We start from the raw sequence: 12,364 nt of genomic DNA on the forward strand, positions 1-12,364 counted from the left end.
TCACATGAAATACATGTAAAACAACAGACAGGGTCATATACACTCCAGAAGGGGCACAACACAACATAGACACTCAAAACCATGACAGAAGAGTCCTCTTGGAAACCGCCACATGCTGACAGTGTCTCAGTACCAGAGACCAAGGATGCCCAGATTCCTGAACTGCCAAAAATACCTCAGAGCCACACTTTAAAAATTAACCACCACCAAAAATCCAAACAAATGGATTTAAGACCTATACAAGAAAATTATTAGATAGCCGGGTGATGGTGGCACATGCCTTTAATCCCAGCACTCGGGAGGCAGAGGCAGGCGGATTTCTGAGTTTGAGGCCAGCCTGGTCTACAGAGTGAGTTCCAGGACAGCCAGGGCTACACAGAGAAACCCTGTCTCAAAAAACCAAAAAAAAAAAAAAAAAAAAAAACCAAAAAAAAAAGAAAATTATAAAATGAATTCAAGAGCTAGACAGGAAGGTTATGAGAATGAAATGATAAGTAACCTAGAGATAAAGCTCCCTAGAGGGAAGAGGAGACACCTACAGTTCTGCCAGCCCCACACGGCCTATACCTGAGCTTACATGAGCAGCAGAGATCCCTTACACACAGCTGCCTGAGCTTGTGCAAGGTCCAGGGTGCTGTGTTTGAGCCTAGCTGTTACCCAAGCTGAGGTAATTAGGCTGTCCTACAGGTGACCTCTAACCCATGTTTCTGGAGGAAAAGCCTGGAAACTCACGGGCTCAGCAAGCTAAACTTGGAGGCAACTGTTTTTCTGGTCTGTTCTTGGTGCCTTCTCCTGCGTGAATAAACACTTGTTCTCATCTCCCAAGAAGTCACACAGGACCTTTTGTCTCTCTCTCACTCCTCTGAGCAGCAAGCATCCCTCTGACAGATTCTGGCATCTTGACACTGCACTTCCTTGCCTCTAAAACTATGAGCCAATGTGCTTCTGTTTGTTGGAAACTCTCTGCCATTAGTTAGCCTACCGCAGCTGTACCCAATAAACTAAAGCACAGGGTTCCATCTTTATACTCTAAATGGTACACAAACAAAAACAAAATTAGAAGAGTACTCGAAACATATACAGCTATAAAATGACTCAAGATGGGGTGGGGGCTACCTCAGGTGGGAGACTGGGCCAGCATCAGCAAGCGTCTGGGTCTGACCCAGGACCACATAAACTAGACATGGGATTCCTGTGACTCCAAGGCAGAGGCCGGAGGGCCCTCGCTACACACTGAGTTTGAAGTCAGCCTGAGTAACAAGAGTCCAGATTTAGGAAAAAGACAAAGCCACCAGTCGAAAGTGGCTGTGGCACGGCAGGACGCGCATGCGTTACCTTCACACTGGAAGTCTTTGAGTGACACCGTGACAGGTTTGTCCTTGCCCTGGTGGTTCTTCCTTTTATCTTTTTTATTTATACCTTTTGTCTGAGTTGAAGCAGTCTCAGCATTTTCATAATCCTAGAAAGAATTACCAACAGCAATTAAGTTTGGTTTATAAAGCACAACATCAACTCTTCAATGATTCTGACAGCACAGGCAAATAAAAAACAAAAAGCTTAGGCTTTTTGAAATTGTTTTTCATGCAATTTCAGCCAAATTGTATGGAAGTTCCTGCTAAGTTATGTTCATCCTCTCAACTGAAAGCATTAAAGTAAAAGCATAGATTGGTTTATAAATCCCACCTCTGCCAACGTATTCTTTCCTTCAGGAGCACATTTAAGAGAATAATTTCTAATTTCTAATTTCATACCCCTGAAATGGAGATTCTGTTGTTTTCTACCACTAAAATTTAGAACAGTTTTCTCTTAAAACTATATTCTTTTAAAAAATAAACTCTAGTTTTTAAAAAGATGTTTTTATTTTCTGTGGATAGGTGTTTTGCCTGAATGTATGTCTGAGCCCAAATGGGTCATAAGATGACACTGGGTTCTGGGCACTAGAGTTACAAGTGGTTCTGAGCCGCCTGTGAGTCCTGGGAACCAACACTGGCTGCTGAAGAGCAGCCCCCGACTCCATGACACTCGTATATGGCTTTCTTCACCCATCTCTAATACACTTAAGTCTCCACTGTGGCTTCTTTTCCCAGCCCTCTCCCCCTGGTCTTCTATGCTCTTCGGTGTCAAAGTCTGCGCTTCACACCCCTGATCTCTCTCTATGTTCAGCTATCAGCTGCAGGGCTCAGCACACTCCGCCATGTTATGTTTCTTCCCCACCTTCTCACAGGCCCCTTTATGTGTTCGGCAATGTCACCCTCCAACACCTGTCAATTATGAGTCTCATTTTTTTTTTCTTGTCTACTCTCACTTCACATCATATATGCTAATGAACCATTCTGTTAGTTACTAGGTCTCCTCTCTTGCTTGGACACTGCTAATTTAGTCCCTCAATTCACTTTCTATACTTATAGCATGGGTTTCTAAAATAAAAACCTGAAATCAATCTAAAAGTTAAAAGTATCCAGTATCTTCTAAGAGAAGGCAAGCCCACCACGTGTGTCTGACACCGTCTTTTAGCCCACTGAGGCTTTCCCAGGCCACTCAGCTTTTCCTATGCAGTGTTTCGCACATTAGCTACTGTCATGTTGACACACCTTCCCTGAGAGTGCCTACTTCCTTCTGGTCTGCTTTATGAACAGCTAACAAGTCCAGAAAGATTTTAAGACAATTGTTTTTGAAAAGTCCCATCCCCACCAAAGGCACTAAGAAGCTGTTTATTGTGAGTCTTCCCAGGGCACCATTTGCCTGTCTCCTTCGCTGAGCTCAAGGGCTGAGATAGTCTTTATCCTCACATCCTATGCCAGCACCTGGCCAGTGAGGAACAAAAGAGGCAGAAAACAACATCCCTGATTTTTTTTTTCTTTTCTTTTCTGTTTTTGAGACAGGAGTTCGCTCTGTGGTCCAAACTGGCCTAGGACACACTATATAGCCCAAGCTGCTGGCCTAAAGCTGTAGCCATCCTCCTGTCTTTGCCTCAGCAGTGCTGGGATTATAGGCGTGCGTCAGTGGATGGCCCAAACTTACATTATTTGTTACATAAATCCACAGGCTAGAATAATCATAGAAGGGAAGAAGAGAAATGGACTAGTTGGTATGGTATTTGTCTTCGCAGCATGAGGACCAGAGTTCAATCCTTAGTCTCATGTAAAAATAAACACTTGAATAGTGCTGAGCGCCTGTGACCTCAGAGTGGGGGAGGTAGAAAGGAGGAGCTCGGGGCTTGTTGGCCAGCCAGTCTAGTTGAGTCTGTGAGCCTCAGCTTTATCTGAGATCCTGTTTCCAAAAGAAGATGGAGAGAGACTGATGCTGATTTCTGGCCTTCCTACACACTTGTACATGAGCGTGCACACACACTAAACTATTATAGTTATTTGCTTGAAATACTGACTTGTAAACTCCATGAACACATTAACATAATTACATAAGTAGCCTTCACATACAAAAGCAGCACTTCCATTCTCTCAGAGTCATTACTGTCTGACAAAAAGCAATGGTTTGGAGTACTAGGCCTATGAATTTAGCAAGAAAACGGTCTGGGAGCATGACATTTTACCAACATCATTTGCTCCACTCCTAAAACGCCTAATTGTTGCAGGTCCAGAACAAAGACATCCATCCTACAATAGCTCATTATTAAAATGAAAATCATATGCACGAATTCAGAAATAAAGGCGCACCTTGCCAAGCCTAACCTCCAAGTTCATTTAATCACAGTAAAGCAGTGTATTCACTTTTACAGCAGTTTGATCTTTATCTCAGCAAACACCTAACCGTTCAGGCTATAAAGACTCTTCTCCCACCCCTTCTCCTAAAAGGAAATCACTTATTTTTCTGCATACGGGTGTTCTGGCTGCATGTGTATGTAGAGTTGTAGGTTGTTCTAAGGGGCCATACTGATGATCAGAACTGAACGCAGGTCATCTGGAAGAGTGGTCGGTGCTCTTAAGCACTGAGCCATCTCTCCAGTCTTGATTTTGGTAATAATCACTTCAGTTACGTAGCATACAGTGAAGAAGAACATGAAAAACAAAGCACATGGGACATAGTAGACCACCTGACTGGCAAGGGTTTTTGGTAGTAAAATCATTTGCAGTGTGCTTTAACTTCTCTCTCTTTGTGCTGGGGTGGGGACACTAGTGGACTTTGTCCTGGGGTCGGGACACTAGTGGACTGTAGCACAGCCAGAAAGGCCTCAATCATGGGGGGTGGGGGGGGGCGCGTGTTATTCTTGATCAACTTGAATGAATCTAGGAAACAACAAAATCCTAGCAAATGTTAAGAAGTATAATGTCACATAAGTCAAATTTCACACAATTTAGATACAGGAACTGGACACTAACACTACATCTCACTTTATAGCCCTCTAGTCAGAGCAGCAAGATCCTGGAAATCAGTGCTCACAACATTCGCTGAGCTTAAAGCTCAGTCTAGGGGTGAGCTCTATGCTCTGGACTGCTCTTCCTCCTGGTAGGGAGCCTTTTAATGGATTCCTGTATACTGCAGCACTTAGATTGATTTAAATTTTTGAATCTACTTTTGGGGAGGGAGCAGAGCTAATGGCCGAACCAGGGACTGTTATATACATACATACATACATACATACATACATACATACCCTAAATGTACTTACTATGTTCATTTAGGATGAAGGTAAGTCATGTGGCCTTCCCATTTTTTTGTTTCCTTCATCTTGGTTGGAGAAACTCACCTTTCTAAGTCATCGGATAAAGCATGGTTCTCTTGCTTCTGTTCCCTCAAATCTGAGGAGGAGGGACCCTGCTATAGACCTCATCACAGACCCTGTCATGGACCCTGTTGTAGATTCTCTCATGGATTTTGGGGGCAAACATTATTATTTTTTTTTTTGTAGTTTTAGAGGATAAATCCAGAGCCAACACCAAATTACACCCCAGCCCTAAAGAAGAAACTTTGTGAGTTCAGGCAGGCCGGCCTGAGCTCTGACGATGCAGACATGGTGAATCCTTCGGCTAGTAACTGTGTCAGTAGCAACCGTCATGTCAGTACCTGTTTGTGCTCTTCATACTCCAGCTTACTCAACAGCAACGCCTTCTCAAGGTCAGCTTCAAACATTTCAGAGGTCAGCTAAAAAAAAATGTTTTACAATAACCATACATTTATAGCATACACTTAAAATAACCATGATATATGATAATACAGACAGCAAAAGAAAATGAATGTACTTTAAATGAACACTTGTCAGTTTTCCTAAGTTATTTAACCATGCTACCCTAGGGACCTTGTACTGTATAAAGGCATAAACTCCATTTTGAAATTTCTGTTTCCTCATTCATTGTTAGTTTGAGCACATATCCGTGTCTACATATGCTATAGACATCTCATATTTTTCTCTCCAAAATCCTTTATTACTGTGAATAAAATATTCTGATATCTGTGATTCAACAGGACAGCTAAGCACCCCAACCATTCTAACACGATGCCATATGAACAGCCAGGCTGAGTGACCAGCAGTGACAGGCAGGGAGCGTGGTGAGCCAGGTCTTTTCCAGTCTTCTAGGCACTGTCTTCAGATAGGAAGGTACCCACCCGACAGTCACCCCACATGTGCTGTCTGCTAGCCTCGCCTTGGAGTGTCCCAGAACTTGCTAGTTTCCATCTTTCCTACGGCCTAAGTCTTCAGGTTTTAATTACTCCTCAATACATTTTTGCCCAAGTTATTAAGAATTGTTATGCTGTTTAATGTTTTAAAATATTCAGACTAAGATAGAAACCAATGTGAAAGGGAATGGGTAAAGGCTATCTTAAAACTTAGAAAACTGTTAACATCAAACTCTACAAATTAAACTTTCTAAGTGGAGCGACCCCTTTAAAAAGCATCTCACTTAATCCTTTGCCAAGACTAGAAACAGTAGAACAAGTTAGCTTTACACAGAAAAGCAAGAACTGAAATTCAATGAGAATTAAACTGGTAAAGGAAACTGCGTGCAACAACAATCTAAGGAAGCCCACAATAAACTACAATCCATACAATAAGCCTAGGGGACTGAGAAGTATTAACTACTAGCAGGAAAGGCACTTTACAATTTAATCCTAGGAGCCTGGGAGGTGGCTCAGTGGTGATGAGCCCTGGCTGCTCTTGCAGAAAACCCATTACCAGCACACACATGATGGCTCATTCCAGTTCCAGAGGATAAAATACCCTCTTCTGGCTTCAGTAAGCACAGGTACACATGTGATACACTATGTACATACAGGCTAAATCCCCATACATACTTTAACCCCCCAAGTCATTATATGGATAATAAAAAATAATAAACTAAAATTAAAATTTATGTATATTTGCCACATTAAAAAAAGAAAGTATAAATCAATTTCTCCCAGCACTTGGGAGGCAGAGGCATTGGATTTCTGAGTTCAAGGCCAGCCTGGTCTACAGAGTGAATTCCAGGACAGCAAGGGCTATACAGAGAAACCCTGTCTTGAAAAACCAAACCAAACAAAAAAATCAATGTCTATATCTAAACTAAGTACAAAATATTTGTTCATAAGTTAAAATATGATGATGGTCTTTAAAAAAGTAACAAATCTAAGTTTATTCTGAACAAAGCTGGTTAATTTGCTACTGTAATCCTATTTTTAACATTTAATTGTGGGAAGAAACGTGGTGATTATTTCTTATGTAGCATACATACATTTGGCTGAAGTTTCAATGAGTCAGAGAGCATGTCAGATTAGGAAGTCTTGCAATATACTATGATCTTTCAGTAACTCACAGAATTAAAATTGTTAAGGCAGATCATTCTGATAAAACAATAAAAAATAAAGTGTGTGTGTGTTTTCTTTTCTTGTTTTTTTTTTTTTTTTTTTTTTTTTTTTTTTAAGAGAGAAGGTCTTACTATATATCCTTAGCTGTCCTGGAACTCAGTACATAGACTACGTAGGTCAAAAATTCATAGATCCACTAGGCCTAGAAATGAAATTTGAAGTAGAAAAAATAAAAAACCAACCAACCAACCAAACACCAGTGGCTTTCCCTGGAATCTGTGTCTAACTGTAATAGTTTAAAGTGTGGCTACCTTACCTGCCTGCCTGCTTGCACTGTGTGCTGACAATTGGCCTAAATCATAATAAGCAAGCAAAGATAAAGTATATGATAGCATCAAGCAAAACTCCAACCTATCCCTTAAGTTTGCTTTTTCTTATTAACATAAACTAGTATACAAGTAAGAAAAAATGAGTGAAACTTAAAATTTCAAACCAAAAAAGAACCTTAATTATGATATACTAAGTATTCTCTGAAACTAAATTTTATGTTGCTATTTAAAGGACAGAAATAGGGCTGGAGAGAGAGCTCAGAGGCTGAGAGCACTGACTGTTCTCCTGAACTATGTGATCTGTCTTCTTTTCCGAGCCACCTGATCACTGTGACAGCAAATATGGAGAAGGAAAGGTGCTGGAGGCTGTGTTCAAGGTCACACACTGCTTTTGTGTAAATCTGAGTCATTTTCCTACATCAGTTTCCCTTTAGCTATTGAGAGAAATTCTCTCTGATGACGACAATGGTGACTCCTGTTACTGCCTACCAGCGTGTCACTATGGGGAAATGTCAGCAGCATGGCTCCTCTGTAATGACTGGTACTCACAATACTGAGTCTCAGACAGTGTGCGGGCCTAAAGAGAACATATTGAACACAGTTTATATGAGGAGTGTATTCACTCTTCTCACTTGCTGTCTGCCTCTGGGAGTTTTCATTGCTTTAGAGACAGGCTCTTGCCCTGTTTCCCAGGCTGGGCTGGAACTCAGGAGCCTCTTGCCTCAGTTCCCTAAGTGGTTAGATGTTTGGATTACATATGTGCACCACCACACCCAGCTCTGTCTAGTTCTTTTAAAATGCTAACACAAGAATGATAGGAAAATCCACTAAAGGACAAAATATCTGTCTGAAAATAATGCCTATTTCCTATGGATCAAATTATAGTTTACTAAATATGCAAATAAACAATGTTCATTTCCTATGAATGTACATGCACACACACACATGCATTCTCACACACATTCTGTGTCTTCCTCCTCTCATGTGTACTCTCTTAATGACCACTTAAGAGATATAGAATAAGATGCATGTAATAGGTCAACAGAAGCAACATGCCATCAGCAGGTTCACACAGTTACAAAGGAAGTGTCACCCCAAAGTCTCGGTTTAATCACCACTGTTACTAAATATTTTTAACAGGAGATTTGTAACCCTATAAATCTGAGTTTTAAAAAATGTGAACAAGCCGGGCGTGGTGGCGCACTCGGGAGGCAGAGGCAGGCGGATTTCTGAGTTCGAGGCTAGCCTGGTCTACAAAGTGAGTTCCAGGACAGCCAGGGCTATACATAGAAACCCTGTCTCGAAAAACAAAACAAAACAAAACAAAAAATGTAAACAAGTGTTTTATAACCACTCTCTCCAGCCCTTTGAAAGTTGAAATAAGTTATTTCTCTACGTTCCTAGCATGCTTTCCTTTACAAACAGTAGATGAACTGAAAACAAACAAACCAACCCGAGCCAGGGCTGTAGGTCAAGAGCAGAGCATGTGCCTAGCGCCAAAGGCCCCAGGTCTGACTCCCAAAACCCACAGAGAAAACCTGCAACTGCTTTGCTCTGAGCAATCTAACATCCTTAATACACACACGGGCCACAGGTTTCATCAAGGCTGCGCATAGGAACCACCCAGCACTGTTGCGCAAGCACTCAAGTGTGCTGCCATCTCAACCCTCCGTCAGGTTGAGAACCAGCACGGGAGCCTTGTGTCCTCCGCAGTACCTGTTCATCTTTCTGTCTCCACTCTTGCCAGTTTTCTTCCCGTGACTCCTTCTGTGCTGGGTTTGGCGATGAAAGCTCATGTTGAACATTGCAAATGGAATGGGAGGATTTCTGGGGAATTTTCTTGAAAGCAAGATTCCTGAGCTAAGAAATAAGCACAAAATATATTAAATTCAGTGTATCAGTACTAGTAGTTTTAATTTTAAAATATTTTTAGTCTAAATACTCCTTATATTAACATACACAACTGAAAGTTACTTGTGGATTTTATTTATCTTTACTTTAAAATTTATTATATATTTTTTTTAATCACACAAAGTCTCACTATCCTGTCCAGGGTTGTTCAAGCAACCCTGTCATCTTAGTCTCCTGAGAAGCTGGGGCCACAGGCATGGGCTCTCCTCTTTAAGACTTCTCTTTCTTAATTTTATAGCATGAACACACAAGCTGCTCCAGTCAGGAAATCCATCTGTGAGTGTTGGCTGCATGTGAGTTCAGGTAGGTGTATGTTCACCAGGAAGCTGTGTCCTGTGACAGGCACAGTGCCTGCACAGTAGAGGTGATGCAAGCGCTCTCAGCCCCGGGACACAAAACCACATGGCTACCTCTGTCATGCGCTCTCAGCCCCGGGACACAGAACCACATGGCTACCTCTGTCATGAGCTCTCAGCCCCAGGACACAGAACGGGCATGGCTACCTCTGTCATGCACTCTCAGCCCCGGGACACAGAACCGCATGGCTACCTCGTTTGCTTCACTCTGCTGCTGTTCCTTCTTTTTTCTTCTCTTCTCCCGTTTCTTCTCATTTGAGGTTGCTTTGTTTCCCAGAGTTTGAGACTTCCCATTACTCCGGCCTTTGCCTTTCCCAGGCTCGGAATCAGAGCCACTGCCGCTGTCCACTTGTAGCAGGGCAAAGCGAGAGGCAGTTGTGAGCACAGAGCTGAGGACTGCAGAGGCCATGGCTCAGAACTGGGGGCTTAAACGCTTGCTCAATAGTAACTCCTAAGGGGTGGGGGGTTGGAGGACAGAGGAGGAGGAAGAAGAGGGAGAGGAAGAGGAGGAGAAAACACATTGAAGAAAATTATTCTATTTTCTCCAATAGCTAAACATATAAAATACATCAGGAGTGACATCAGATTTGGTAGTATTTGGATTTGTACCCACAATCCCATTGGCATTAACATTTTTAAAACTAAACTAAACAAAATAAAGTTATTCAAAAGAATATGTAGGTTTTATTTATTTCACAGGTAACAATTCAGGACTATAATCAATACACAATGCTCATTTCCACATCTGGTTTTAAAAGTCCTTAACTTTTCTTGAAACACTTCTGAGGTGTATACACACTCATGGGACAGATGCTACATCACAATGCCCAGCCCTGAGAGGAGGGCCAGCATCCGTAATCATACACAAAGGCCGTTCTTGCAGCTGCACGATCACCTCCAACTTCAAGAAAACAAGACAAGAACAGAAAAGAACACTCTAACATCAAAATGCTGAATTTGATTATAAAGACTGATGCTTACAACTTAAAAAAAAAAAAAAGAAAAGAAAAGAAAAAAGAAAGGACTTAAATTTCCTCAACCAGGAAATTCATGCCCGTTACTGTCAAAGCTGTCCGTCAAAAGCCTAAGGCTGACTCGGTCACTGGCCCCAGCAGGTATAGACTACTGGTGTTTTATTGAAAAGGCAAGCCAACCACTGGATCAATGTTGCTCTTAGCCTTGGTGAGACTCTCAGTAGTCAGTATGTGTAAACTGTATACGGTAGCAGCATAAGCTCTTAAGTGTCGGGAGTCACTGGTATTATTTGACTGCAATGCCTTGTGTGAGTTAAATGTTCATAAATATTCTAAAATAACTCTTGAAGAGGACTTAGGATGTGGCACAATTATTTAAAATGTGACTAAGTGAGCCTGGCGTGGTGGCTCACGCCTTTAATCCCAGCACTCGGGAGGCAGAGGCAGGCAAATTTCTGAGTTCGAGGCCAGTGTGGTCTACAAAGTGAGTTCCAGGACAGCCAGGGCTATGCAGAGAAACCCTGTCTCAAAAAAAAAAAAAAAAAAAAAAAAAAATGTGACTAAGCACAATGACTCCACTGTAAAATACGTTCTGAAATTCACACCAACATTTGCCCCATCTAGAAATGAAAGAAAAAAGCTTGCAGGCAGGCAGGAGGAACTGAGTCAGCAAAATCCATCAGGGGGCCTGAGGAGCCCAGAGGCCTAGGCTCCCCCAGACCCACAACTACAGCAGGGACTGACTGACACACTGGACACAGAGAAGTTTTCCCACAATGAGTGAAATTACAAAAGGCAAACCACAAGGAAACAGAATAAATCTTTCAACTGAGAAAAGAACTCAATAATCATTCATAAGACAAAGTACACTGGCTACGAAGGTTACACCCCCTCAGCAGCTCAAAATGCTAAACTATTAAAAATGTTTCAAAGGGAGAACAAAGGAGTACAAGGAGTACAGGGGAGTTCATAAGCAACGATGACTCCTTTTTCTCAGGGTTTACATGTGTGTGTGTGTGTGTGTGTGCGCGCGCGCGGGGGGGGGGGGGCCAGGGCCAGGATAGTACAATATAATAAATTACTGTCAGCATGTTAAATATTTAACATAGTAAATATATCAACGACAAAACATTATTCTACTCATTCTTCCAAAGCTAAAATAACAGGGGTTCACGCGTCCGTGTTCCTTTTTAAGACCAGGATTCATGCCAGGTGGTGGTGATGGTGAACATCTTTAATCTTCGTCCTTGGAGGCAAAGGCGGTTGAATCTCTGTGAGTTTGAGGCCTGCCTGGCCTGCAGAGTGAGTTCCAGGACAGCCAAAGCTACACAGAGAAACCCTGTCTCTGCTCAGGTCTTGTTTCAATACAGACACAGCATTGTAATGCTTATACCAAGAATTGAAAGAGATGCAGATCAACCCAAGGAGGATGGAGGATTCAAAGCCATAAGGAAGGGGTCTGGAGAGAGATCATGGAAACATACCCGAAGCCCAAAAAGCCACATCAGTAATAATATGCATGTATCATGGGATGGGGTTGGGAGGTAGCCAGATTAGCATAAAAGTAAAAACTGATCATTTGACTGCTCAGCTACTGAAAACTAGTTTTAAATCAATATTGTTACTCTGTGTGGTTACTGGGGACTGGCATAAAGCAAAGAAATACAGCTGCTGGATTAATTTACTGCTACATTTCTATTAAAGTTAGTTCATTTACAGATGGTGGCCAACCGAAAGGCATGTTATCCCTACTCTTAAAATTCATATTCAGGTCTTAAAGCAAAAAGTTCTGGAGGGAAAGTACAAACTAACAAGGACAGGTTAGCAAGGGCAAGTTCTCTGAGACGTTCCCCAAAGGACTGGCTGAGCCTGCCACCTGGCAGGGGTCAGGGATCTGGTAATGAACTTGGGCCTGAGAAAGCAGAGGGAGTAGGATCGATCTTAGGCCGGAGCCATGATGCCCAGAAAACTTCAAGGTACCTGCCTGTGGCCATGGAGGGAGGAGTCAAACACTCCTGGGACAGCAGAGGAAACCGGGGCTACACACAGAGGC

At 42.2% G+C, this 12,364-nt stretch overlaps 1 protein-coding gene across 7 annotated transcripts in view; it reads right to left on the reverse strand.

Annotated features, from left to right (window-relative positions):
• The window catches only part of Gkap1 (G kinase anchoring protein 1), a 41,532-nt gene that overhangs the window by 21,066 nt on the left and 8,102 nt on the right, over positions 1 to 12,364 (reverse strand). For all 7 annotated transcript variants that reach the window (XM_011244542.3, XM_030247329.1, XM_006517304.4 and 4 more), the window contains 4 exons: positions 9,531 to 9,788; positions 8,787 to 8,930; positions 5,023 to 5,100; positions 1,336 to 1,459 (listed from right to left, as the gene is read on the reverse strand). In XM_011244542.3, coding sequence (XP_011242844.1) covers positions 1,336 to 1,459; positions 5,023 to 5,100; positions 8,787 to 8,930; positions 9,531 to 9,746 — 562 coding nt within the window. In that variant the 5' untranslated portion in view covers positions 9,747 to 9,788. The remainder of the gene's footprint in view (positions 1 to 1,335; positions 1,460 to 5,022; positions 5,101 to 8,786; positions 8,931 to 9,530; positions 9,789 to 12,364) is intronic.

The sequence above is a fragment of the Mus musculus genome, chromosome 13 (genome assembly GCF_000001635.26).
Source record: "Mus musculus strain C57BL/6J chromosome 13, GRCm38.p6 C57BL/6J".
Classification (NCBI taxonomy): Eukaryota; Metazoa; Chordata; class Mammalia; order Rodentia; family Muridae; genus Mus; species Mus musculus.